Consider the following 26,822-nt stretch of genomic DNA (forward strand, 5'->3'; position numbering starts at 1 on the left):
GAATCAAGCATATTTAATTGTCAAGCTGACAACAAACTACCTTACCTATGCCCCTAGTCTTAGAGTAAATAGTTGTAGTAACACCAGGCATAGAGTCTCTTGGCTGATAGAGGAGTGTTTGTCGATTCACCGTTGAAATGACCCATGTCATGATGCTAACAAAAAAGCTCCCATTTTTTACTCTCTGCCCCACCATGTTAGAGTCTTTTTGCGTGACCCCAAAAGGTGACTGACCGTACAGAATCCTGCCCCGCGATCGCCTCAACTCCCCAAACTTTCAACTTGAACCAACTTGTGTGTCAATCACTGCCAACCTCTTTTCTCGCACTCTTTAGAAGAGCTATTGTATATAAAAATGGCTACCGCTACCGCCACAACATCAGGTGCGACACAGCCCTTGGTTACAAAGTGGTCTTCTCGATATCGTGGGGTATGTGCTTCTCATGACACCACTTTACGCTCCGGGCTATAGGCATATAGCTTCTATGGAGAATACTGATCCTTAGACTTATGGCTAATACATCACAGGCCACTGTCGAAGACCTCGACCCTCCAGCCGCACTTTCACTCAACCCCTCCGACGCCATCTCCCTCGCCCTCATGTCCGCTTTTGAGCGCGACTACACGCATCTCACCATCGTCGATGCCGACACGCGCGCGTTGCTCGGCTACATATCCATTCCTCACCTTCAATCCCTTCTCGACTCAGGCAAGGTCAAGCCTGAAGATCAGCTCTCAGCCGCCATGACACGCTTCCAGCGCAAGGGCCGTACCTACCAGGTCATCACCATGGAGACGACCCTCGAGGAGCTTGAGAGCTTCTTCCGTGGCGGCGCACCTGATGGACCGTGGAAGCAGGAATTTGCCGTTATCACGGATGAGAAGAGGAGGTTTGTCTTGGGCGTCGCGACAGTACAGGACCTCGAGGAGTTTGTGAAACGAAGACCCGAGTAAAGTGGTTATTTTTAGCATGTGATATCAATGCCAGAGCTGGGACCCAAATACCGAGGAACAAAGGTCGCGGGAATATAGGGCAAGGAGCAAAAGAAACCAAGAATCAAGCATCATGGATGGGCGTTTGGGAAATAATGGCCTGAGTATCATGGGGGGCCACGGTAGGCTCATAACAGCCGGCCAGGCAGGAAAGCTGCTTTCAACATAGCGCGATATAAGGGATAATACACATTTGCGAACACAAATTTTGTGTGGTGCAACTGGTGCATAGAAACTCAGTTTAGGATGACTTGGTATCGGTCTGTCAAATTATATTTGTCTCATAAGCAACTATTGCATGAGTCACTGAGCGATAAACAAGCATTGTTACCGTCAGTCGTCTATACTAGGACAAGTAATGTTCGGGTGCAACTCCATCTCTAAGCCTGGTAGTCGTAGATGAGCTTGGCGGTGACCTTCTTGTCACCCTTGGTCACCAAGATGTGCCTCACATATCTCCTCTCGCCGTTGATCTCCTCGAAGCCCCAGATCTGATTAGCGACCCAGCCGTTGTCGACGCTTTCAGCGATGCTCTGGATGAACTTGCCATCGCCCTCGGTAAGCCAGCCAGTCTTGAGGAAGTCCTCCTCAATCTCATCAAGAGTGACGAACCTAGATCGACCCCTGACGGTGCCGAAGAGCCAGTCCGTGTGCTCGCGGTTGTTGAAGTCGAGGCAGCGGTTCTCGTGAGTGCTGCTCAGGCCAGAGGCAGACTGGGTGATGTCGATGTGGGTGAAAACGTCGGTTGATGTGTTGGGGGGCTTGGGAGGGGCGTTGTACTGGTTGATATCAAGGGTGATGGTAGCCAAGCCAATTCCCTTACGAGTGAGGTATCCGATGCCCTGTAAGCTGAGGATGGGCTCAGAGCTATCGGAGAGAGTCTTGTTCTATTGCGAACCAGTGTCAGTGGCAAGATACAGGGGTATAGTATGTTGAAGCGGGGGAGCGCAGCATACGAGAACCCATTTACCACTGAGGTCAGAAGTGGTCTTTTCGGCGGGAGCAGCCATTGTTGTGTTGCGTTGTGGTTGATAGGAATATCAAGATGTGGGTATTCGTGTAGATATTGTTTGACGAGGAAGAAAAGACCTTTGGTAGGTCGTTGGTGGAATTGATAAGTAATAAGGCTGCGTTGCTGGCAGATGGTGGATCGAAATGACGCTATCAAGGATTCAGAGCTCGCAGATGTTATGGTCCCTCCTCAGAATATTAGACACGCCATAAATGACCTGTACTAGGTACCTACAGTTGAGACACGCAACACTTTCACTGAGTGGGAAGTATAAGGTAGGTAGGTAGGCAGGTAAGTTCAATGTCGAACCAGACAACTGGCCCCTAGGCCCTGCAGAGTCTTGCCTTATATACCTATCTTTTGTTTGCAAACAACGAGGCTGAGTGAATGAATGATTGCGTTTGTTTATCACAAGCAACGCCGAGAGAGGCGCATGATCGCCGAGGTCAAAAACATCCATGGGTAATCGCAGAGTCACGTTTCATTGAATTCTGTAAAGAAAACCACGGCCCAGTTCGAGCTATCTTTCTAAGCATTTACCAAAATAGTAGGTGTTCAATCTTCGCAAGACAGATAGTAGGGGTGCATCTATGAATGGCTGTCTATAGTGCGGGGGAAAGCTACGTTAAAAAGAGGCTGAGCGGCGATGGCACAAGACAAAAGACGAGACAGGAATCCCATTCGAAACTTGAGATGACGGGAATAATTCGAATAAGGAAGTTGAGCCGCGAATGCGCATACTGTAGAGTAATTATCCGTAAAATACCTAGGTAGCTTCGGATTTGCCAAGAAGCGGACTTTTCTTTGATCCCGGTGGGTGGCTCTGGAAATGGAGGCCATCAGAATCCCCTTCATTTTACCACAACACATGGATGCTTTACTTGCATCATGTCATGACAACTCACCATGAATGACTACTAGGTACCTAGGCGTGTAGTAGATTCCCTAGAGACTCCGTACCACCTTATACAAGTCTCAGTTGTCAGTCGTCGTTGCAAGAATGACGTCTTCCCTCCCTCTTCTCTTATTCATCATATAACATTGCCCCTTGCAGTAGGTGCTTATTCACTTGGCATGGATGGCAGCATCACCCCAAAACGTCAAACCCTCATATTCTCAAAATTTCACGACGTCGACCAAGACTCTCCCCCAGAGTCTTGTCCCCGCATTGCCAAACCTCAGTCTCCACCTTGGCATGGATATCGCGACTCCAACTTCACCATTTCGCTTCCACATGTTGTTTAGTCACCATCACAAGCCTCGGCTCAAGTCATGGCAAGCATTCTTTTCTATCCTTCATATGGGGTTGATCCCCAGATCATCCTACCCTTGTCGGAAAGATTTTCCATGAGCAATAATGCTGTGTACACATAACTACGCCCGACATCACAAGCAGCGAAACCCTCATCTAACATGTAACTAGTATATTTGCCTATAATTATTAGCCTACCCTCGACTTGGGTACACTCATCTCCCACGACCTTTGCCCTCCGTATCCCCTAGCGTCCAGGTCGTGTATGTATAGCATCTTCATCTACCTCCCCAGACATCACCATCACCTGCTGGCTGCGCCAATTGCCATCTGACACTAAACCAGCTGAAGCTTCGACCCTGTCAAGTCTTGTTGGCCCTGCCCCTCATGCCGTTGGCTATTGTCGTCCCGGGTATCGTCCGTCTCTTCCAGCAACAGGCGGGTTCGTCGCTAAGTCGAGTTCATGCAAGAATCAAGCCAAAATCAAATGCGAATCTTCATCCATGCATGCATGCATACGCACGCCATACAAATCATGTCATGTCACGTCGTCGTCTTCGACCATTTCCCAGCCAGCCCCTCTCAAGGCCACCACTTCATCTTCTTGTAGCTCTCGATCACCTCCTCGATCAACTCCTTCGTGAGGGCAGGTTTCTTGTACTCAAAACCCAATAGTGTCTTGAGCCGCGTTCCGTCCATACTGAGGTCCGTATCCTTGAGTAATTCCTTCTCCATGAATGGAGTCAGCGGGCCCGGTCGTGTAATGCCCGCATCTGCGAGGAGGTCGGCCCATGGTCCCAGAAGCTCATCATTAACATCGTCCACAACACTATCGAGGTTGAGTCGAGCAAATGTGCTGATAAGCTGGCCCTGGAAACCTGTCTCAATCTTGAAGATATCACCAATAATTGTCGCGATGGTGCCCTGACTTGTCGCACCCTCATCCACGATGTTGAAGATCGGGATCTTGCCCATACTGGCCTCGTCCCACTTCGCCTTGCCTGCATCAAACCATGCTGCGATGTCCCACAAAGCCCGTGTTACATCGTCAATGTGTGCTGTGTTAGTTCGGAGGTCCTTGGTCCAAAGCCACTTCATTTCGTCTTCAAGGTGTTGATAAGTGCGAGCCATGCACAATGCCGTCGCGACCCACTGTGAGGCATAAGGTCCATAGACGTGCGGTAAACGCACGATGATGAGGTTGAGGCTGGACTGTGCATTAGTGAATTGAATGCTCAAAAGTCATGGTCCCACTATACCCTTCAATTTTGGAAAGCTCCTCCTCAGCCTGCAACTTAAACACAGCGATCCGGTTCCAAGGTTTGAGTTTATCTCCCTCCTTGCTTGGTGATGAGTCGGACTTGTACACCATGCCTGTGCTCAGTTCAACAAAAGCCTTGACTCCTCTTTTGGCCGCCTCTTTGCCCACTGCAATAGAGAGGTTCAATGATCGAAGCTTGTAGACCTCATCCTCCTGTGAGTACCTCGTCTCACCTCCACAGTTAAAAACATAGTCCCATTGTTTTCCATCTGGTCGGTCAAAAATTCGTGCCAATCCTTCTGGAAAGAGGGGAAACATGCAGTTAGCCAACTAGTCATACATAAGGCAGCCACCTGCACCAGCAAGCGGGGCTGCCAGTTAACAGAGTAAGCAGTGTAGAAACTCACCAGGTCTGCTGGCATCAGCCTGCATGAATTTGTCTTGTGAGCAGGCTTCAGAGAACTCAGGAGCTAGCCATGCCAGTTGAGGGAGTACTTTGTCAACGAGCCTCACGTCGGAAGCGAGCTCGTTCTGGTGGATATGGAGGGCCAGAAAGCGGCCAATGTAGCCAAGCCCTCCAATAATCAAGACCGAAGGCTTCTCGGCCATGTTCGTGAGAGCTATGTGGTTCGAGTCGTGATATAATCGTGCGTAAACGTGGGGTCAAGTTGACGGAGCAGGTGCCTCGACGTCGGCGGCGCGAAGGCGATATATGGAAAGGTATAGATGAAATGTACAATAAAACACGCTTCAGCTCTGCAGGTCTAGTGAGGTGCCTTGGCGGAATTCGCTTCTAATGTGAACGAGACAGACAAATGGTTGCTGTGCGAGGAGATATTGAGTCCAAGTGCCAGGACAAGATTGTTCGGCTTCAGGGGGTAGAAGGTTGTAGCTGAGTAAATGGAAACCGGCCAAGAGGTACCACGGGGTGCAGAAGGTGGACGGATATGCGACTCGGTGTGATTTAGCGTTGGTCGAAGCGAGGTGGTTCGGGTTTCTCGTGGATAGAGAGCGGGCTGGGCAGTGACCTAGCACAGTAGTTTGATCGAGAGGAGGGCCGTAACCTGGCACGGAGTCACGTAAGTATATATTAGGGCGCCATGGGGCAAAGGAAGTGCTTGGTTCGGACATACAGTAGCACTGATCTAGCACTTTTATATCGAGCCCCAAAAGTGCTGGTGCGGCGACGGCGTAGAGACGATGTGCGGGAGCAAAGGGGAACAAGTTTGATCCAAGGCGGGAAGGCAACGGGAGGACGGACGGAAGACGGAACCAGATGGGCGGGATGGTATGGGATGGGAGGTGGGAGTGGAGGGAAACACGATCAACAGATGTAGCAATTTCAACTTTGCGAGGGCACGAGGCGGCGCACCAACCGCTCTCTGTGACGAGCGATGGATAAACAAGGGGTCTGAACTAAAGTCAAGAGACCCAACTCTGGATCAAATCTTTCTTGGACGAGGCCACACGACCGAGCCTGAGGTGAGCTTGGAAAGAAATAGCTAGACCCTTGGGGCCCTCGAAATTCCGTCGATGAGGGGTGGACTTGATAGACTGAAGAGGTTGTGAAGTGGATCTCTTGTTGAGAAAGACGAGGGGGAGAATCGGCCAGTGTAAGAGTGAGTGGGATGCAATGTGGACTCCTTTTCCAGCAAAAGGGGCCTAAGTCTTGATGCTGGCTGCTCTCTAGTTTAATGAGGGGCGTGCTGTGGGTTTATGGGCGTCAAAGGCCCTGTCAAAAAGCTCGATCTTGTGCCCTACCGAATATCAGGCACCAAGAAGTTGCTCATCTTACATGTTATTCCATCAGCGTTTCTGAGACTGAGACTCATGTTTCACAGTATCCCGTGGGCGACCACGCCTTCTTTTATGCCCTAATATTAACTAAGTGTTATACATATCTGGGTAGTTTGCGGTCATGCATGTATAAGATGCACGGCAAACCAAAGGGAGCCATGCTAGCCATGGCCTGAAAGATGAGTTAGAATGCATATGTGGGCGGCTTGTGGAGGGGTCTTTCTACTCCGATGTACATGTACAGTACATGGGTAAGTTGTGTCAAGAGGGAGCCCACTCCCATCAGTCCATTCCTAGACTCAGGTCACGGCTCTGGTCAGAGCAGTCGTTTTTTTCTGGGCTTGAGCTGAGATCCATTGCCGCTTCGTTAACTCGAGATGGACTCGAATCTTCCTTCTTTCCCATCAGTTCCTCAAAGAAGACTTGGCAAGAGGCTGACATGACATTTCAAGATGCGAGTCAGGGCCAAAGAAGGCTTGAAAGTGCTGGGTCGGTGGGGGGTAACCGTGCCGTAGCTGGCGGAGACTTGATGCGAATTGGCGGTCATGCGGCTGGACAGTTACTGTAGTTATTTAATTCAGAGGTGCAGGACGGATTTGCAGGATGTGCCCCCGTTCATCATATCGCCGGCCTAGCACCTAGCTACCGAGCCTGCAGTGGGCCTCCATGTTCGTCATTGTCACTGCGACCAGGGACCAGGGACATGCCGACAGCAGGGACTGGGGTCAAGGGTCAAGGAGCATGACGACCGCCGTCCTTGCCTGAGACTACCATTATTAGGTCTTTGCATTTTCTTGCTCACTCTACGAGTTGTCAACAGCTTGACATAATTCAAGTCGAGCCGAGAGGGAACTGTGAGCCTGTGAGGGAACTTTTCGTTTGTGATATATATTAGGCGACGGTTTCGCTTGCTTGTACGGAGTAGTCATAAAGTCTCTGGTCAGACTGACCTCATCTGTGGTAATTACCAATACTATTGAACGATGATAAACTCATTACCCCATGGCTAGGGCCATGAGTAAGAGTATTAAAAAAACCTCAGCACTTGGTTGGCGAGGGCGCTTAATGTTTGAAATCCATATCTGGCACCCAGCATAGCGCAAATCATGTTCGTATTGGGTGTCAATTCTCTGAGCACACATAAACGACGAGGCTTATTTTGGTCATGCTAGAGTACCGAAGAATACCATGGTGCCAGACTATTGCAGGTCGTGGTCGATATCCTTCAAGACGCCAAGCCGTAACTGTTCGTGAGGATTGGCGATATATTGACTGTCACTCGATACATCCAGTGCATACAGTACACCAGAGACCTGATTTTAGCGCTGGGTGCCGGCATGTGCGCCGATCCAAGATCCCGTTCGGGCCGCCAACAGGGCCATCTTGATCTTTGCCAGACGGGCAGAACTGGAAGCGTTGTACATATGTACTGTAACCTCGACAGTTAGTCAACTGACGCCAAGCTTGGATGTGTGATAACAAATTCTTGCCAGCGGTTCTGTACGGCTGTACCTGAATTTCAGGGGCAGATCACGGGTCTGTCATGTGGGCATGTGGCAAGCGGCAGGAACGAGATCAGGAACAGGAACATAATGATGCGGGGCCCTTTCTAGAATTCTTCCATTTGTGTCTCTACCAATGACGAAAAGAAGAGATAGTAAAAAAGAATCGGTGACAACTGTAGTAGCTAGCAAAAATGGTTGTGGTAGTTGAACCACCTGTCGTTCAGAGTCTTACAACCAACCCAAGTGTCAAGAGCGCAGAAGACACCATCATGCCTTCTCAGTCAGATTGTACCGATATGCTGGGCGTTGGCAGGTACAGCTACCTAGCTGGGTAGGTACCGATCTCATGTAGGTACTACCTTAAGTACCTTTAAGGTAAGGTAAGTCAGTACCTGCCGTACCGGGAGGTTCAGGTACCTAAGTGCACCTCACTCCAGCCTCACAGCGAACATGCATGTCAGATGCACAACACAGACCTTATTGCGGCCATGGAGCACATGGGAAAGAAGAGAAATCGAGAGTATCGTGATCCTTGTCGCTCTCAGATCAACCGTTCAACATGGCTTCGATTTACTGCCTTTCATATGTATGTACTATCGCCAGGACACGTTCCACGATTTCGAACGCCCTGCTCATGTACCCTTGATCCTCCTGTTCAGCTACCTACCTGCCAAGGTTTCGTTGTCTCTATCATATCTGACATGAAAATGACCACTGCGTCTTACATACAACCAGGTTCCCCGTCTTCAGCCAGGCCTCAAACTCACGCCCATCTCGAGTCAAGGGTGGACCATCCTTCATCTCTTGGGTATATAGAATGCATCGGGTAATAGGCTCAGTGGAAAGCAGCGGCGAGGTTTCTGCTAACTACGCAGCCTGTCAATGCATTTCCACGGCAGTGCAGAACATGTCATCTACCTGACTCAGAAGGTCCTGAATCCACGTCCTTAGCGCACCATGGTGCTCGTATGCTGCAACTATGATAAGCCACTATTTATCGTCTAGCAGAGCATGACGGGCTAAAGACCACCTCGAAGAAAAGCCACGAACTGATATGGGCAAAGATATTCACAAATTGTAGTCCTCCTGAGCCTGAGAGCCCACATGGCAAGAAGTCATCTACTATTCAGACATCCCACGCGGTTGACTTTATCCTCGGTCGATGGCCATGAGTTCCTGGCGGACCAGCAAGCCCATTGGCTTGAGGGAAAGAACTTGATCGACGTCCAGGGTCAGGCTCGTATCACTTAATCGTGCTAGCCTATACAAGTAGGTTGAGCCAAAGCTGGCTGCCTTGCTTGGGATGTGTCAATATCTTGTCATCTACGGATAAAAGCCTGTGATTTGCGGGAAAGCGGGCCGGTCAAGAGCACTCATGTAATTATTCATGAGATCAGAGCCAACGCTATCATATCATATTGGAATTCAAAGTCCAATAAACATGTTGATGTGATTTCTTCCGTCATCATAGGGTTTAGACACTGCTCAAGGGTCATGCTCTACCTCCTGGTCATGGCCACGAGTCCTTCAATGCAAACGCTAGATGAAAGAAAATGAGTATGCCAATCAGTCTGCACATCTATCAAGTCTCGCTCCTAGTGCAATCAAAGGTCAATACTAGCACAGGATGCCACCACGGTGCAGTACATGTATCTCGAGACAGTCTATCGAGGGTCTTGCTCTTCAAAATATCGAGTGAATCGGTTTGGGCGCATCTCATCTTCTCATGCTTCCGATGAGTTCACGCTGAGCCTCGCGATCCCGTGCCCCCTCACTCAAGCTTCCAATGCTCCGGAGATCGCCCACCACGTCCTTGGCTTTGCCAAAGTATACCTCCTGCAGGAGATTGCGCATCTTGAGTTCCATATCCTCAACCAATCGTCCCACATTAGCGATGTGGCTATCATCGTTGTCAACAGGTAGATCCTGCTCAACCTGGCGTGTCATGTTGCCACTAAGGTCCATCTCGCCTAGGTTGCCACCAGCAGTAGATAGGGTCAGGATCACTGTCGATGTGAGCTTATAGTGTGTGCTTCTTCCTCGCTCAATTGCCTCGAAGACATGGATGGAGTCCCATACACCTTCGGAATTGCCGCCTTGGGGGGAAGCTAAAAGGGGATATGTAGTCAGCGTTGACGGTTCGAGCACAGTATGGCACTTGTCAGGGGAACTTCATACACTTCTTGAGAAGCACGACCCCTGCGAATCCGTCATCAAGGTTCCAGAAGTAAACACTGCTCACACCACCTTCGTAGTATAAATCGCGATAGACATCGAAGGCCTCGTTCGCCTTGACCTCCATCTTGCGAACACGTTCGCTCGGAATCGCACCCTCGCCAGCGCCTTCGTTACCACCAGCACCTACACCGCCTGATCCAGCTTCATCCAGAGGGGGGTCGAATTGGTTTGACCACGGGGAGCGGTAGCTGTCTCCATCGCGGTTGTAGTCGCAGAGGAGGTAGTCTCGACCGGTCTGCTTACAGCGGCGCACGGTCAAGGGCTGATCGACGGACGACAGAAGGTCTTCGGTCAGATCTGGCGCGATGGAGATGATGGCGTTGAGGTGGTCTGTCGTCTGCTTAGGGTTGAGACGGCGGAGAAGGTCTCTGTAAATTGAACAGTCAGCGATACGGGGAGGACGTCATTGTGCGGGAGGTTTGAAGTGCTTACAGAGCGGAGTCAAAGGGGTCGACAGCCATGATTATGGACTTTCGAGGGCTTTGGCAGCGGTAATTGAGAGACTGTAAGATTGAAAGGTTGTTGTTGTTTAGGTACTGAAGACGGTGCTAGTGGTTCAGGCGGTCCTCAGGTCAAGGTGAAGCTCTGCGACGTTATGGAGTAGCGGGGTCATGGAGCTCCGTGTGGAGTACGTACTGCAAGCCCTTGTAAGTGGTAGCTACCTACCTTAGTACCGTACCTAAGCTCATGGAAGATTAGATCCTATAGTTACTCCTACAGACGTTACGAGTTTATTAAAGGTTAGGTTTATGGCAGAAGATCAACCAAGGTAGGCTAAAAATCGATAGGAAACTGGACGTATACCGAAGTGATTCTATCAGTTCAAGTAATAATGCCTCGTCACTTAAAACCTACTAACACTCCTCTTGACCGGGGAGTAAGGCTGTGAAGCCACAAGTTAAAGGAAAGAAAGTCAATTAATGGAGACAAAAACACTCTCAAGAAACAACAAACCCTTGATGATGCCTAGCAAAGCAGAATAACACTATAACCCAGCCCAGAGGCAGGTAACCACTAGCTCCCTAACCTCTACCCAACTCGATACCAATATAAGCTAATCAACCTACTTCCCGAGTTTCCCTCTCAGTCGGCAGGTTTCCAGGCTCTCTCCCCTGACCCATCCGGCCCAGTAGACTATACTACCTCCGCTCTTTTGCGTGGCATTTAATTCAACATCATAGATAAATAATAGCAAAAAAAAAACGCATCTTCCTCACCGCGCGCAAGTTCCAAGACCAACCAGCCCATCTTCCAATCTCACAGCATAGCCATATTCGCCTCCAACGCCGCGCCCGTGATGTCCACCAGTGGGCGAATCGCCAAGAAAGTCACCTCGAAATTTTCACAAAAGAAACCTTAACCATTGACCATCCCGATGAGCCGTATCGAGTTTGCAGCTGCGTCGGGCCATCCATGTTGTCCGCAGGTCATCACTAACATGTCAGAGCACCGCATGGCCCCCCTAAGCAATGTCGAGTTGCACCTTGTAGACTCAAGGAGTCTGCTTACCGGAGCAGACTCGGGGTAGCTACGTGGTCATGATATTGAATGCTTAGTCAATGCTGGAACCACACAGCAGACAATGAGCCTTCTCGGTCCAGGTCTTGTCACCACCCGTTACGTTCTCGCGCAGGTCACGAATCTCCCATGCTGTGGGGCCGTCTTGCATCTTGAGAGTGGCTTCGAAAAGTCCCAGGTATGGCTTGGAGTCTGCAGCCTTCTTCTTGCGACCTTTCTTGGCCGATCCTTTAGCTGATGCGGTGGTGATAGATCGTGATGGCGTTGGCCCAGGTGTAGGGGTTTCTGTTTCGCGAGGTGTTTCGCGAGCAGTCTTTTTGACGTGGACGTTATCGCTCGTTTCGCCGGAGCGGACATCGATCGTAGGTTGTGTCTCTTTCTCCCCTGCGTCAGTGGGCGATAGAGGGCGCGTCGCCTCCTCGGGCTTCTCCTCCTTAACGGCCGATCCCTCGGTTCGATGGGGCTTATCTGTTCCTAGTCGCTCGTAGACTTGCAGGAGGATTTCGTGAGCCATACATTCGTGATGCATCCACTTCCCGCAACTCGGGCTCGTGCACCCAATCAGGGTCTTGTCAGGGTTCGCAGGTGTTTGACATTTACACATGAGCTCAACGGACTAGAGGGTCATCAGTACTTTCGGAAACTAAATGAGATATAGAGACATACTGAGAGTTGCATGTTGCGGCAGTCGTACGCTTGACGCCAATAAAGCGCGTCTTGGATCTCCTCGTCATCTGACTCAATCCATTGGTTGACGGTGACAGGTCCTGTAACACTGACAACATTGATAATGTCCACTAGAAAAAGTGTTAGTCGCATTGCAGTATAACATCGGTCGGCAATTCAGAACATACTATGATTAGAAGCGATCAACTCATTGTTGCCATGGTACGGCTGGCGGCCGTGAACGGTCTTTTTACCGTCGAGTGTTCCATACGGGAGTTCGTCCGGCCAGTACATCCAATAAACACGTGCATAGACGTGGTGCTCATCGGAAGCACGGATCTCGAGGATACGCGCGACCCAGTCATTATTGCTCTTCTTGTAAATACCCTTGCCGTCACCTTGAGCCTTTTGTTGTTCAATCGTTACCTCGTTGGCAACATTGACAAAGCCTTCACTATAATACTTGACACTGTTGACTGCCAAGAGTTAGCCATAAGCCCGTACAGCGGACGGCGCCGAGAATTCATCGGATACTTACGGACGAAGCTGTTGTAGCGCGTCATATCTTGCCATCGTTTTCCTGGCTCGACAGTGTAGTACAAGTCCATGTTCTCGTGCGTTTTGAAATTGCCCGTTGGGGAGAAAGGGGAGATTTGAATCTGGACCCGTTTGTCGTCATCTTGGCCGTCGCGCTTCCGCTTCTTGTTTTTTTGACGATCCGCCTGAGTAGCCGCAGGGCCAGTCGCGTAAGTAATCGTGAAAGGGCACTCAGCGCGATTCTCCTCCCCGACGGATCGCGATCTCTTGCGATTGCTCATTGTGGCGGTTTGATGCGGTTGGGTATGACCGCGTCGGGAGTGGAGAGAAGGAGGGGTTTGCAGAGGAACGACAAGGCGCGCGAAGAAGTGACGCGGAAATGGAAGAAAAGGATATATAGAAATGGAGAGAGAATTGATTCAACTGGGTTTTCGATATCGCGATCTGTGCTGAGCCGAGCCCAAGCTGCCTTTGAGCAACAAGCCGCGGCTTGCGATGATGTCCTGTGCGCAACGAAAGAGACTCGATTTGTCTGGGAGAGCAACGTCGCAATCTGCGGAAGAACTAAGAACTGAGCCAAAAGCCCAAAAGACTTGCGTCACGTGACCGAGCTGGCACTTGGGCCACCTAAACACCTAAGCTGATGGACGGAGTTCAGTCCTGCCTAGGTACGGAAGAGCGACTAGCGCCCAGCGTTAGCCAACGCGTCTGGACAAGCCTTGGCTTAGTAGCGTAGGTAGCTTATGAGAGGCGCAGGGTGAAGGAGTCTTGGCGCGATGCAGTCTGGGTTTTCGGAACCAACCTTAGTCCAGTGATGAGAGTCGATAATAGCCTTGATAAAGGTTAAGTGATTGGGTGAGTGAGGCGCAAGTGCAGAGTTTTGAAGAGTCGCGGTTCTTTGTTAAATGGAGCTTGTTTGTTCCAAGGTGGAAAGCAACAAGAAGAGTGAGGGGATAGAGAGAGGGCAAATGCAGGCGCGTTTGCGTTACATTGAGCGTAAACTTGGGCCCCGGAAATCCGTGCAGGGAAGTCTGCTTCTAGAAACTCCGATCCAATAGGTTAGTAGTTTACCTACTACCTAAGGTACCTTAAGTGTAAAGCTCACGTTATTCATCGCTAGAGGTACTTCCCTTACCTCACACAGACATGTATATAGAGCGCCCCAACTCTTAAAGCAAAAAGCAAAATACTGTGGTATATTGATTAACTTGAGGTATTGGCAATGCTGAACTTAGGTCCTTGTCTAGCAATTATAAATCGTAGCCAAATTATGATATCACCAGTCATCCAAGTAAACGCCGCCGCTATGCTACCTTATCCATCCAAGAATCAACAGCTATGTGAGCTAGGGTCTTGCGTGTTCATCGACAATACCATCTTCCTGCTCTCTTTGATAGTCTGCCAGCATTCCACGACGCTCAGGTTCATGTTCATCATCGTCTGCTTCCTCCACAGGAGACACTGCCATTGACTCGGCGAGCTTCATGCCTTCTCTTCTACCTCGCTCTACGTTGATGAACCAGATCAATGGCGCAGGAAAACCAACTAATGCTGCCAAAAACCAGAAAGCCGGGCGAATCGTGCCAGTTCTATCAATGATAGCACCAACGATCGTCGGGCCAAAGACACTGGATCCCTTGTCCGTTATAGCGTACAAGGCGTAGAACGCTGCCTCGGATCCGGGTGGAATAAGCTCGCCGTACAGAGAGCGGCAGTAACCACTCAAACCTCCGAGCACAACTCCATATACAGCCGCCAGTGGATACATCTCCCAGGGTTGTTGGAGGCCAAATACACCCCATTCTTTAACAAAGGGAAGGTAACCCAGCAAACCGTAAAGGGGGATCAACTCAAACAAGGCAATGCAGACAAGAATGGTTTGATGGGCTTGGAGGTTAAAGAGCCGTGAGATCCACGACCATCCGAAGGCGCCGAATACCCCTGCCAGAGTTGAAATGACATTTATCATACCAAGCGCCCACGGCTTCATGTGGAGTTGGGTTTTGGCGAATAGAATCGCGGTAGATGACGTGGTTGCGATCGCATCAGACAGGAGAAACCATCCAGCAAGGAACAAGACTATGTCCAGCAGGCGTCTAGCCTGCTGGACGGTTTTGAACAGGCTCTTCCATGCGTACAATATGTACGCAAGTCCTGCCATGATGCCTTTGCGCCCATCATCAGCCAATGGAGGCCCCGGGCGGGGCCGCAACCACATGGCGGCGGGAATAGTGAAGATGGTCCACCAAAGTCCGACCATGAATAATACGACTCGTTGGCCCCATGTGGTGTTATGCATGGCGATGAGAACAGCAATACAGACGCATTGCAGGAAGAGCGCGGCAATATAGCCGGTGCCAATTCCGATGGCTGAGATCCGCGTTGACAGTTGCAATTCCTTGGAAGTGATTTCCGCATGGCTTGCTGTTGGTTTCAGCCTCTCGCCGTCTTCAGGCTGTAACAGAGGTGAGGTTGTTGAAACTCTTGACGCCTGGAGCTCGCCCACTGAGTCATCCAAAGGGCGCGACACGAATTCAGAATTGCCAAGATCTGGAGTATCAGCAACGTTGACCTCGATAACATCGGGATGGTATCGCACAAGTAGCGGAAGAAAAGAGTTCAGTAATACGAAGGACGCGCCAAAGGAAGTGTTGGAGATGACGGTCAAGAGGGCGCCGAGAATGTAGTTGTCTTTTGTAATGAAGATGTAGGACATGACGGCGAAGCTCCCAATCCAGGCGAAGCTGAGAAGAAGCTTCTTGCGGTAGTTTCCATGATCAGCAGCGCAACTGATGCTGACAACGAGCAGTGCTTGAATCAAGACGCTCACTGAAAATGTGTACATGGCAAAGCTTGCAGTGTTGATCTCTACTCCAAACACCCAGACAATGCATTGTCCATCCCCCTCTTTCTTACTGTCGCTAGACCCGCATGGTGTTTCTCGGTCAGAGAGGAGCACACCGTTCTCCCTGGCAAGAGTTTCTAGAAGGATAGGAATAAAGGAAGCTGGAGCATGCGTATCAGCAATGGGTCTTGGCGATCGCCGTGTAGGCAGCCCGGAGATATAGCTTCACTATCAATAACATACCAATTCCACAAATCACGTACGTCTCAGCCGCAAATGCATAGGCGTACCACCCTAGAAGCTCCTTTCGACTGGTCGGGCGAGCATCATGGCCAGAGTGACGCGGTACGGTTGGCCGTCGCACGTCCGCTTGGCTATTGCGAGGGCTCATATCGCCGTCGCTAGAGGATCGCTCGTCGTCGGCCTCGAAAGCAGAAGTTGCGCAAGATCTAAAGGATCGCTTCGAAATGTTAGAGAGTCCGGACCACGGTCTATGGTCTTGGAGACGTGGACGCTGAGGAAGAGGTTGAAGGTTTGGCGCCATGATGAGATCGCACCCGTGATCTCACTGGGTGCACGTGATTGTCGTCACAAGGCCGAGACTGGTGAGCTTAAGTCCCCCCGAGGCGTATTCAACACCAGACAGTTTTCCTCACGAGATTGAAGACGGTTTTGGATTAGTAAAGAGAGGCTTCTGCTCTCGATAAGTCGTGAAGTGCGCCATGTACTCTGCCAGCAAGCGTTGAAAGACAATGGATACGTGGACACCGACAGTTACGGTTTGTTGATTGATTACACAGCGATGAGAAGAGAACAGGGTAACGAGAAAAGACTCACAGTTCTGAGCGAAATGCGCATCGTTGTGTTCTTAAACATGGCTGGCACCCAGAAGCCAAGGGCCGCGGCCATTGCCGTCACATCTTGTCCATCCCATCAACTTATGCGCCCCTCCCCAAGCGAAAGAGGACTAACGAGATCATAATCACGACGGGGTATCACGATGCCTATTCGCCATGTTTGGGTCTCTCTTGGGCAGGATCGTTGTAAGCCGGCTTAATCAAGGCTATCTGTGACGATCCGTGAGCTATTCGGGCTCTTATCAGGGTCTTTTAAGGGCCATTCTAGCACTAACAAGGTGCTTGTAGACTTCCAGTTTTTCTTAGATCAGAGATGGGTTTGTTCGATGCCAAATTGGTTTAGTTTCGGGCTTGGGACTTCAGAGCCCACAGGTCAAAGCCAATCCTCGAATATCATGTTTCTCTTTTCAGCTCGTCTTGCTCTTTTAGCGGAGACACGGGCACTCAGCTGTCCGAGGGAGCTCTGAGCTTGTCGACTCATTTCATGTACCAAAATGCCCATTAAGAAAAGCCAGAATTGAGGGGAAGTGGAGCATGGGGTATGGAAAACTATCGAGGATGATCCTTGATAAGTGGAATAACGTCATGGCAGCCCAACTTGGAGGAGGTTTTAGCACATGCATACCTACATATCTAGGTAGTAGGTACGCTAGTTATGTGGTACGTTTTTGCATGGATGTTCTTTTCTGCTTACCTTACTTCTCAGTGAGTTAACACAATCTCCAACAAAACAATTGCCAGCGCTGTCAGATCTTTATTTGGAGCAAGGAATGCAGGTCAGACACAGAAATATCAGAAGCTAGGGTGCGTTGCATTTGTCAATGTCACCAACCACCTATCTACACTGGGCTGTCAGGTATCATCCCACATGTTCGCGCATTGCGCTATAAAGCAAGCGACACGATAGAATTCAAATTATTCAAAGAACAGTATGGCATCAGGGGTATTTCCACAATAACCAATATCAACGATAACGCAGCCTGAGAACGATAATCCCCACTCCTCAAGATCAAGTCGCAATTCGCGACTTGTCACGGACAACAGAATAGGAGCCTACTTCTTGTGGCCAAAGATCTTGGACTTGAGCTTGTCGGCAAGACCAACAGGAGTCTTGACCGCAGGCTTCTCGTGCTCCTCGGACTCCTTCTCAGAACCTGCGGTCTGCGCGTTGCCAGCACCTCCACGACCGGTATGGTAGTCTCGGCCGTCTTGGCTTGGTCGGACAGCAGTCTCGGGAATGATGTCCACATCCTTGCGCTCGGTGGTGGGTGTGCCTATGTCAGCGATGTTGCCAGCACCTGATGAAGTTGTATTAGCGACTTGTCTGAGTTCCGTGACAGGTGATGATGTATTGTGTGAATGCAAAAACAGAACATTACGCAAATGGTACAATGCTAGTAATAACTTACCTCCACGGCCAGAACTGTACGCGCCATCACCGTGGCTTCCAACAACGCCAGTTCGAACAACCTCGCCGTCGACATACTCGGTATCGTCAGGCTTGAAGTTGCCTGCACCCCCGCGACCGTGAGAGACTTCGGCGGACATGGTTACTGATAAGACGGCAGGAGTGTATGATGCGTTCAGAGAGACTTTGAGTCGACAGTAGAGTAGAGTAGAGTTAAGTTTATAACGTCGAGTCTGACATAAAAGACAGCCGTTCAGGCGTCAGCGTGGCTCCAGGGCATGGCGACAACTTATAGCACCCATCCCGTCATCGGCCGGACGGGGAGCACAGCCATCAGGTTAAGCTTGTTTGTGTGCCTGAGACGTCTTTGATAAGAGATACAGTACCTAAGGTACATGGCATCATGAGAAAACCACAGCAGGGCTGTTATCTACTATCGACTGCCGTCCGATATCACTATTACTCAAATGGACTTCTCTTATCAGCCCGTCCGCACAACCAACCCCCCAAGAGGTTCGCCAAGGACGCCTAGAAGACCGCCAAAAACAACTAAACTGTGGTGAAAGGTCGCTAAATGCGGGTTGATACAGTGCATTTGAGATCTGGGCGCCAAGCATGTGCGATGAGCGACAGCAGGGTGTGCTGATGGTTAAATCGGGAGCGGCCAGTCAGAAGCCGTCTTGTGTTTCCTGTTTACGTATCGGAATTTGCTGATTTAATGTGGGGGAGAACGGGATCGTTCAACTTATCGATCATCCAATGCTTCTCATTTCCACGGCCACGGGTCAAGACATCCTGTCTTATCAAGTACCCTGCAGTTGCGTTCGCCAGGTTGGGCGGGATCTTTCTTTCAGCCCATTTTTGTACGGAACCGGCCTTTTTCAACTTGCAACTAAGTATTGGATTCAGCAGGAACGTGCTCGAAGAATGTGCTCTTTTGATGGCTTCTGACGCAATTGTGATACTGATTATTCTCAATCTGTTCATTCACCTATTTTGACTTGTTGCAAGTCAAGCAAGCTCTCAGCTCAAATTCGTCAACCTCAATGATACAAGTCTTGACTGTTGAACACAAACTGTTTACAGCCATTTAGCAAACCCTATCAATACCATCTATGTCTAAAATCCCAAGTTTATACGGAAACCAAATTTCTATACCCAACATATACGGTACAAACCCCAGTACAATCCAATCCCCAAAATAGACATCTTGTCTGGCAGGACTCGTCTTCCAACCCCATTCTCTTCTCGCTTTGGGTCATCACCAACAGGTTCCTTGATCCATCCCTTTGGCACCTGTGTTATGAAGTCATACCAGTAGTCCCCCATGATGCTATAGCCTTCATTTGTAGGATGCAAGCAGTCTCTCAACTCGCCCAGGTCAAATGTGCTGAAATCCACGGCAATAACATGATCACCATCCTTTCGTCGCTGTCGTACAAGCCCAGGGATCAGGGCTCTGTAAATAGGCATCCTGGGTTTCTCAGTGTCACAGGATGCCAATGGTATCGCGACGAGGATTACCGCATCCGGGCAGTACCTAACAATCTTGTCAATGAGGTCGCCTAGACGAGTGGCAGCATCTTTGGGGTCGTTTCCTTCTTTGGAGATCGACGGTCGTAAATCCATGTCATTCGTTCCAGCGTGAAGGAGGACAAGATTTGGTTTTTGTTCCAACGACTCTGTGATGTGATCGTTTATATACTGAATTGTCTTGCCAGACCAGGCCGCCTAAATCCGTATAAGCGTAGTATCGTCATGTTCAATGGCTGGTCTCACATAATAACTGTCCTCCATAGAGCCTTTGCGTCTTGTACCCGCAAAGACAACTTTTTCTCCTTGAGTCAGTGTCAGTATATGTCAGTATACCCGTCAATTAATATTATACTGAATGGTCAAGAAGCAACTTACGTGACAGATGTTTCGCGAGAGAAAGCCTGTAACCATTCCCATCGCCGCCGTCTGCATCACTTCCCCAACCCTCTGTTATAGAGTCTCCGACACAGAGTATACGAAGAGGAACTTCCAGTTTCCAGGCATCGTCAGATTCAACTTTGGTGTAATTCAAGACATCGAAAGCCGTGAAACCCGAAACGTTCCGAGCTATTTGTGCAGCATCCTCTCGTAGCTGTAGTGTTGAGGCATGAGCCGCACTAACAAGACAAGCCAGTAATGAATACCACATGGTTGTTCACCACGACAAACAAGCACTTATCGAAAGAAAAGAATAGGGATGAAACCCACAAAGGGTCGCAATACTAGGAATCAGAACATATTTTTAAAGTTACAATGGGTAGACGTGGTTGTTGGTTCTGGCAAATCTAAAGCAAACTAGTCAGCATTATCATCCATATTGGTTCCACCGCCTATCATTCCTGACCCATGATGAAACACCACAATGCAGGGTTTCTGGAGGATTTCTCGGTATTAAACGTAAGTAACGGAACAGTCACTTCAAGCAAGTGTTGGGTCACATGTTCAGTTGTATTGTTTGCAAACTCAAGTGGCGTGCCCTTCACGAAGTCGACGCAAAAAGGACAAAGGTTCGAGCGAAGCTGGTAACCATGTGGAGAAGGAGAAGATCATCTCGGATCGACTCAAAAAGCGCACTTGTGTGACAAGTTGTTTGTTATGGATGCCAATCTCAGTTCATGCCGATGCTCCATAGTCCGTCTCTACCTCGCTATCGCTAGTTCATTCTTAATTCTCTACGCCCCTGCGAGACATGACGTCTAGTCTCGTCTAAAATTCTCATCAACGCCATATCGATCACATAAACTCCCTATTATGCTCATTCTCATGTCTTCTCATGTCTTCTCATAACTTACGTCTCCCATCAAGCCCTTCCAGCTCGGCCGACCTGAAGAATCTCACCTGTCAGGGCCTCGTCCCCTCGCAACACTGGCCATGAGGTGCCGTCAGATTTGGCAAGGACAAATTCTAGCTTCGTGCCGAGCACTCTGTACGATGACTTCTCTGGGTCGATCGACGCATAGAGAGGGACTTGGGCTGTATAGCGCTTGGGGGGCGAGTCGGTTGTAGTAAGGTCCAGGTTCAGTTGCTTCGGCTGTAACTCGATCTTGGCTGTGCTCTTGTCGATCTTCTTCAGGAAGAAGGATGCAATAACATTGACTGGGGTCTGGTAAAAATCATGCCTATAACTATTAGCACGAACAATCATAGAATTTGACTGCGGTTTTGTTTCGTGAACTCACCTGACGTTGGAGACGACCTCCTCACTATTGGCGCCATCCTTCTTACCACTGCCGACAAACAAGTGTCTGTTCTTCGTCTTGCACCCCTCAATCTTCATAAATTGATCAAACTCCAACACTCGCCTCTTGCAACAGGAGTATCCCTTGCTCCCCTCGTGGAAGATTGGTACTCCTGGATGGTGAACACACTCCTCGTCATCTCTCGAGCTGCCCTTCTTGTACGTTGCGCCGCATGCCCTTCTCTTACAGCCAACACCGTCCGCAATCTCAAGACTGGGATCATCATCTTCCGACTCAGGAGCAGGCGGTGGTGGCGTAGGAGCGTGCTGGGCAGTTGGAATCGGTGCGCGAGACGGAGTGGCGGCGTTTAGAGCATCGATCTTCTGAGCGAGGGCAGCATCATCCTGCTGGGGTTTCTCCTCGAGCTGAGGCGGCTTGTCGGTGGTCGAGTGTGTGCCCGTCGTACAAGGAGGAATATCCATAAACTCGTCAAAGGTCAAGACACGAGGCTTGCAGCACTTCCATCCTTTTCACGGTTAGTTAGTATGCTATGCAATTCAATGCACAATGGCAGGTCAAAACAACATCTGCTCTGCCAGATCAACCTACCTTTCTGCCCCTCGTGGAAAATGGGCGGACCAGGGTGGTACTCGCACTTCTCATCTGGATCGGTAAACTCTTTCCCGCAACCTTGATGGACACATTTTTGAGACATTTCGCGAGTAGTACAATGTCTATACTCCACAGGAAGAATTGGCAGTTTAGTGATTGTCTAGAAGGAAGAGAAAGGAGTATTTGACTCGGACTTTGGTGGGGTGGGAGCTTCTAGAATTCAAGCTCTGTCGTGGAGGCGATGACGATGCTGGAACAGAGCTATATTCTCACCGCTTTCCTGTTTCGATGCGGGGTCGCATCTGATTTGCTTGTGCAATTAGACGCGACGGGTTGCATGCGTCTCGTCTAATCTCAGGCCATTTTCAAGACGGCATTGTCTTTATATACCGAGCCATTGAGACACTTCCACGGGGCTCCTCTAATCACTTCACCATGTTTGCTACTCGTCGTCTTCTCTTTTCAACGAGAATTACGTTCTTCACTCGGGAAACTTGTGGTCTCTGCACCCAGGCTAAGCATGTATTGTCAGATGTTTGGGATAAAAGACCCTTTGACTATACAGAGGTTAATGTCGATCTTCCAAAGCCTGAGTCCAAGCAATGGAGAGACATATACGACTTTGATGTCCCGGTGGTCAGCAGAAATACTTAGCTAAAGGCACTGAAATTCTTGTTAACATCCATATAATGCAGATTCACATCAGTAAAGCCTCCGGGCCTGAAGAAGAGCCAAGCAAAGTTGGTAAAGCAATCAAATTGATGCACAGATTCACTGCCGAGCAAGTCGAGGCTCAAATGGACAAAGCAGAGAAAAACTAACTTCTCCTTGCGGCACACATCAATATCCCTTTCCTCTGGTTGGTGCCAAGCTTCCATCAGCGAAGCTGAGCTGCTCTTTGGCTACCAGGCCCAAGGATGTATAATCAGTTACTACATTCATCATGTCAAACCCTTGATCAGCGTATATCTTTGCCTGTTCACCCCCTGTGCAGTATACGCCTGTCTTCTTGCCTGCTCTCTGACCCGCAGCCAGGATCTTGGCAATGGCGTCTTTCAGTTCCGTGGCCATGACTCCTTCGATAATGGGGTGGCCGAGCGCGTTTCCTGTTGTGAATTAATACTTTTCCTTTGGGTCAACTTTGTAATTTTTGGGAGACAAACCAAGATCGAACGGTCCAATGAATAACACGTCAATGCCATCAACGGCAGCAATCTCGTCGATAGACTCAAGTGCCTCCTTGGTCTCAATTTGAACAATGGTCAAGAGAGAATCATTTGCTTGCTGAAGATACTCTGAGAAGCTCGGCTCAGGGTGGAATCGCTCTGGAGCGATTGGTGACCCGAAACCTCGACGGCCTAGGGGCGGAAACTTGGCAGATTGCACGAGTTGTCTGGCTTCTTCAGGCGTCCTCAGCAAAGGCACAACAATCTTTGTCTAATCAGCAACATGGCACGGCTTTAGAGAGATGGCAACTTACGCCGTGAGCTCCACTGTCGAGTGCACCTGAGAAATGTCAACACCGAGTTCCCAAGCATGGATATCTCTGCAGCCTCACGCTTTACCATCCATCCTTGCATATCGGGCAGTCTCACAATGGGCGAAACCCCTAAAGCCGCAATTGCAGGGACGGCATCGTGCATTGCACCATCTTGACATGTCAGGCCTATATCCAACCATTTTAGTATAAGCTCAACTTACCATCCAAGTTCCCATGCTCGCAGTCTACCAAGACCCAATCAACTCCTGACCTTGCTAATACTCGCGACACGTTTGCGCCGGGAAGCATCTGCCAGGCGCCAAATGCCTTCTTTCCCTCCAGAAGAGCTGTCCGTAATCTATTAGATGCCTGCATGGCAGACAATCTAGACATCATTCTGGTTGCCACCCGTGGTTGTAACGTGTTGGGCGTCAAGGCCGATCGTAACCGGAGGGTTGCTGATGTCCATACTCTACTCATATTGTCTTGTTTTTACCTCGTATAATGGTCATAGATAGTGCAGAAAGCCAACTTGCTCGGGGAAGCATCCTCCGAGAACCCAATTTATACGACAAAGATCAGACATTTCCCCGGAGGGCCCCGTTCCCCGTCCCTAGCTCCTCAGCGGGGAGCTCTCGATTGCGGGGTCTCGTGGGGGATATCAAGCTGCTTCAGGAAGCCGACGCCTATCTGTACAGCTTGCAATTGGCTGCCGAAGAGACTTATTGTTGTAGAGCGGGTGGCTTCACTCATAGGGCGCATATAACTTGGAGCATTATCGGGTATCTTTGCTTTTATTGTCTTGTTTGCAAACTGCAAGCTTGCGTGCCATTGTCTATTTGTTCGCTGTCTAAATCTGACAGAAACAGTAATTCATTTTCCTTATAGCAAACTGTATCCATTATGTTCAATTTTGCGATCAACGTAATCTTGGCCACCTTTTATACCAATAATTGTATGTGCCCCAGAACAATCACTGTTCGGCGCCCGACTCACTTGCTGCAGGCTCCATTGTCGTCAATTCAGCGGATTTGTCTCTTCCCTAATGTGGTGATTGATAGATTTTTGTTTGGATCGCTTTTGCCGCTGCATCCAGTAATTGAAGGACTGGCTGCTGTTGTAGAGTCGCCTAATTGTTTATATCCTTCAATGGGGCTTTGATTTTCTTGGTTCCCACTCCGTCCAGTACCACGCGCAACTTAAGAAGCTTGGAGGCATCTGATATCACCGTTAGCAAAGAAAGCCAAATACATGACCAGCCGTCAGCATACCCCAAGTAATCCTCCTTGATGCTACCGATGGCCCACATTTCTCCAACCTCTGTTCGAGTTCCTATGATTTTGACGCGAACGTGGGTTTGGGGCTCAATGGAGGTGTCCTCGTTGTTTGTGAACTGAGGTGGCGTCGCATTGGGGTCATATTTCACATCACTAGGAATCAGCTATCGTAACTGTTAGAAAATATTACATCACAGCCATGTGGTGACGTACATGGGCTGAAACAAACAGCTGCAGAGGTCCTGCGTGAGCGAAGAAGCCTTGTGGGTTGATAGAGTGCACAACTGCATCGACCTGACTGAAGTCAGACTCCTAGGTCATTAATCCTCGGCAGTGAAGGCCTTACCGTCTCGCCTTTGAATGGCCGCCATACTACAGCACGATATCCGACAGTAAATTCAGCCATACCAAGACCGGGGAGGATTCGTCCTTCAGAGATTTCGAAAGCGTCCATGATGGAAATGATGAAGTAGCTGCCAGCGCATGTGCCTTCAACGTCCTTCAAGAGCTTCGCGGTCACGAGGTCGTGCATGTTGCGACCCATGAAAGAAGGGTGCAAGGTGACCTTGCGCTCCAAATTATAAAGAAAAAACATGGTGAAAAGCGATTTCGGGGAGAAGCGAAGATAACGATGGTAAGCGAGTGGGCGGTTTCGGTTGGCAATGAAGTTGCGATATTGCAATATGTTCGATGGCCGACTAGAGCACGAAAACGGGTGTGTATTCGATCAAGCGAGAGATTAAGCTAATAACTACCGCTTCGTAGGGTTCTGCGATCAATCGAGGGAGGGCGCCGGGCGAAAGCGCGTACGAAAAGGAACGAGACGTAGTGACAGCTTGGCATAGGCTTAGAAATGAAGCGCGCCGAGGAGTTGCGTATCGCTCGCTGAAGAGAGATGAGAGGGGAAAATATATTAAGAGAAAGGCCCTGACGTGTCAAGTCAAAATATGACTGCTGACCTTCTTGACGCGAGCGCAGAGGGAGGTTGTTTGTTCCTTGGGTGAAAGAATGCCAAGTGAGGTTGAAGTTTGGACAATGAAATCGACGAGGCTGAGCTGGCCCATGCGTTCCTATGAGACCTGCCCAATCAGAGTTCGTGGGCTTTTCAGCCACAGGTGTGGCGTCTAAGCGATAGCTGCCTTATCACACCTCAACCTCAACGACATGGGATTTTAGAGAATATCATTTTCGGATACGTACTGAATGCGAGACTTGAGTATAGAGAGGCATTTTAAGTTTATTGAGTCATGTGTAGGTAACAAGTAAATAGATGCTACTCCAAACAAAATTCACTGGCCCCCCTATCATACGCTCACAAAACACCTAGTGTCAACTTAACTGGCTGAGAGTTTCCATTGATGAAAGCTTCAATACAGACCGGTGGAGTAGGTTGGTACCTGAAAGGAAGAATATCTGCCAAAGACGCAATACTCTAGCAGAACATGGCCCATCAGGCCGAATGATTATCACTGAGAGGCTTACACGAAGTCTTGAGTGGAGGTTTCGGCCTCGGCTTCTACCTCTCGCAACCGGACTCTTCCAGAATAAAACCCGGATGGGATGTGGTACGATTCGAGGGAAGCGAATGGAAGCCTCTCCGATCCTTGTCCTTCGTCCTCCTCTTGAGATATTAATCGGCACCAAAATCCTAAAACCTGGGGAATAAACAAGGGCGATGAGATTCCGACCAATACAATAAGACTTCGTATATTCCTTGCCGACATTGACTGGCTTGTGTTTGATGGAAGGCGCAACCACCCGAGTAAAAGGAGACAAGCACACGACGTGCTGGAAGGCATAGTGGACATGGGGCAAGGGGTGAAAGAAAGGAGCTCCAAAATGGAAGTTACTGTACGGACTTGGGACCCACCCCGAGCAGCTGCGGCGGTGCATCCAAGCGGGTCTTTCTAAGGTTAGGGAGGGAGTTGAGGATCAGAAGTGGCAGCAGCCAGTGGACACAGGCTCGCAAAAATGGAAAGCACATGAAAACGAACAACTCATCACTGTAGAAAGCCACTCACTCACACTCTTTTTACCATACTGTGCCTGCCTTGCCATACCATACCTGCGTTGCCTTCGGCCTTTGCCAACCTTCGATTTCTTGGCTCGTCTTGTTTTCTTCTACTCATTCTTTATTACTGCAGGATCCTGCCTTTTGAAGCCTTTGCAGCCCTTCTAATTTGACGGACGCACCTCCTGCGTCAAAACGAACCTGGGAAGGAGGTCATCCCGTCATCCCGTCTCGGACTGTGATACCTCGAGGTAACACACAATCACCTTAACTACTACCTACCAGGTACACCTACCCAACCAAGTTGTTATCATCTTCATCATTCATCCATCACAAGA

The 26,822-nt window shown here is 49.5% G+C and overlaps 13 protein-coding genes; 2 read left to right on the forward strand and 11 right to left on the reverse strand.

Annotated features, from left to right (window-relative positions):
• Positions 1-355: 355 nt before the first annotated feature.
• On the forward strand, positions 356-954 carry FFUJ_01423 (related to cystathionine beta-synthase; the record flags this gene model as incomplete). XM_023578872.1 has 2 exons in its annotated part: positions 356-430; positions 529-954. The coding sequence occupies 2 exons, from the start codon at positions 356-358 to the stop codon at positions 952-954; spliced, it is 501 nt and encodes a 166-aa protein (XP_023424143.1).
• Positions 955-1,373: 419 nt separating this feature from the next.
• FFUJ_01422 (uncharacterized protein) lies at positions 1,374-2,003 on the reverse strand (the record flags this gene model as incomplete). XM_023578883.1 has 2 exons in its annotated part: positions 1,374-1,880; positions 1,950-2,003. The coding sequence occupies 2 exons, from the start codon at positions 2,001-2,003 to the stop codon at positions 1,374-1,376; spliced, it is 561 nt and encodes a 186-aa protein (XP_023424144.1).
• A 1,836-nt stretch (positions 2,004-3,839) lies between these two features.
• Positions 3,840-5,127, reverse strand: FFUJ_01421 (putative C-3 sterol dehydrogenase/3-beta-hydroxysteroid dehydrogenase; the record flags this gene model as incomplete). XM_023578895.1 has 3 exons in its annotated part: positions 3,840-4,464; positions 4,517-4,817; positions 4,926-5,127. The coding sequence occupies 3 exons, from the start codon at positions 5,125-5,127 to the stop codon at positions 3,840-3,842; spliced, it is 1,128 nt and encodes a 375-aa protein (XP_023424145.1).
• A 4,409-nt stretch (positions 5,128-9,536) lies between these two features.
• On the reverse strand, positions 9,537-10,519 carry FFUJ_01420 (probable F-actin capping protein beta subunit; the record flags this gene model as incomplete). XM_023578906.1 has 3 exons in its annotated part: positions 9,537-9,928; positions 9,999-10,426; positions 10,491-10,519. The coding sequence occupies 3 exons, from the start codon at positions 10,517-10,519 to the stop codon at positions 9,537-9,539; spliced, it is 849 nt and encodes a 282-aa protein (XP_023424146.1).
• Positions 10,520-11,610: 1,091 nt separating this feature from the next.
• On the reverse strand, positions 11,611-13,060 carry FFUJ_01419 (uncharacterized protein; the record flags this gene model as incomplete). XM_023578917.1 has 4 exons in its annotated part: positions 11,611-12,192; positions 12,243-12,373; positions 12,431-12,718; positions 12,781-13,060. The coding sequence occupies 4 exons, from the start codon at positions 13,058-13,060 to the stop codon at positions 11,611-11,613; spliced, it is 1,281 nt and encodes a 426-aa protein (XP_023424147.1).
• Positions 13,061-14,124: 1,064 nt separating this feature from the next.
• FFUJ_01418 (related to AUT4-breakdown of autophagic vesicles inside the vacuole) lies at positions 14,125-16,168 on the reverse strand (the record flags this gene model as incomplete). XM_023578928.1 has 2 exons in its annotated part: positions 14,125-15,785; positions 15,868-16,168. 2 exons carry the CDS (start codon positions 16,166-16,168, stop codon positions 14,125-14,127), a joined length of 1,962 nt encoding a protein of 653 aa, XP_023424148.1.
• Positions 16,169-17,534: 1,366 nt separating this feature from the next.
• FFUJ_01417 (uncharacterized protein) lies at positions 17,535-18,029 on the reverse strand (the record flags this gene model as incomplete). XM_023578939.1 has 2 exons in its annotated part: positions 17,535-17,779; positions 17,891-18,029. 2 exons carry the CDS (start codon positions 18,027-18,029, stop codon positions 17,535-17,537), a joined length of 384 nt encoding a protein of 127 aa, XP_023424149.1.
• A 1,012-nt stretch (positions 18,030-19,041) lies between these two features.
• FFUJ_01416 (related to acetylxylan esterase) lies at positions 19,042-20,074 on the reverse strand (the record flags this gene model as incomplete). XM_023578950.1 has 3 exons in its annotated part: positions 19,042-19,620; positions 19,669-19,727; positions 19,801-20,074. The coding sequence occupies 3 exons, from the start codon at positions 20,072-20,074 to the stop codon at positions 19,042-19,044; spliced, it is 912 nt and encodes a 303-aa protein (XP_023424150.1).
• A 651-nt stretch (positions 20,075-20,725) lies between these two features.
• Positions 20,726-21,819, reverse strand: FFUJ_01415 (related to zinc-binding protein; the record flags this gene model as incomplete). XM_023578961.1 has 3 exons in its annotated part: positions 20,726-21,044; positions 21,105-21,630; positions 21,714-21,819. The coding sequence occupies 3 exons, from the start codon at positions 21,817-21,819 to the stop codon at positions 20,726-20,728; spliced, it is 951 nt and encodes a 316-aa protein (XP_023425449.1).
• A 332-nt stretch (positions 21,820-22,151) lies between these two features.
• Positions 22,152-22,537, forward strand: FFUJ_14886 (uncharacterized protein; the record flags this gene model as incomplete). XM_023578972.1 has 2 exons in its annotated part: positions 22,152-22,352; positions 22,412-22,537. The coding sequence occupies 2 exons, from the start codon at positions 22,152-22,154 to the stop codon at positions 22,535-22,537; spliced, it is 327 nt and encodes a 108-aa protein (XP_023425599.1).
• Positions 22,538-22,556: 19 nt separating this feature from the next.
• Positions 22,557-23,592, reverse strand: FFUJ_01414 (related to 2,4-dihydroxyhept-2-ene-1,7-dioic acid aldolase; the record flags this gene model as incomplete). XM_023578983.1 has 5 exons in its annotated part: positions 22,557-22,822; positions 22,880-23,153; positions 23,197-23,222; positions 23,275-23,382; positions 23,418-23,592. The coding sequence occupies 5 exons, from the start codon at positions 23,590-23,592 to the stop codon at positions 22,557-22,559; spliced, it is 849 nt and encodes a 282-aa protein (XP_023424151.1).
• An 803-nt stretch (positions 23,593-24,395) lies between these two features.
• FFUJ_01413 (probable DNA-directed RNA polymerase II chain Rpb7) lies at positions 24,396-25,068 on the reverse strand (the record flags this gene model as incomplete). XM_023578994.1 has 4 exons in its annotated part: positions 24,396-24,414; positions 24,468-24,637; positions 24,687-24,767; positions 24,820-25,068. The coding sequence occupies 4 exons, from the start codon at positions 25,066-25,068 to the stop codon at positions 24,396-24,398; spliced, it is 519 nt and encodes a 172-aa protein (XP_023425489.1).
• A 717-nt stretch (positions 25,069-25,785) lies between these two features.
• FFUJ_01412 (uncharacterized protein) lies at positions 25,786-26,281 on the reverse strand (the record flags this gene model as incomplete). XM_023579006.1 has 2 exons in its annotated part: positions 25,786-25,870; positions 25,956-26,281. The coding sequence occupies 2 exons, from the start codon at positions 26,279-26,281 to the stop codon at positions 25,786-25,788; spliced, it is 411 nt and encodes a 136-aa protein (XP_023424152.1).
• Positions 26,282-26,822: the final 541 nt, after the last annotated feature.

The sequence above is a fragment of the Fusarium fujikuroi genome, chromosome FFUJ_chr01 (genome assembly GCF_900079805.1).
Source record: "Fusarium fujikuroi IMI 58289 draft genome, chromosome FFUJ_chr01".
Taxonomy (NCBI): Eukaryota; Fungi; Ascomycota; class Sordariomycetes; order Hypocreales; family Nectriaceae; genus Fusarium; species Fusarium fujikuroi.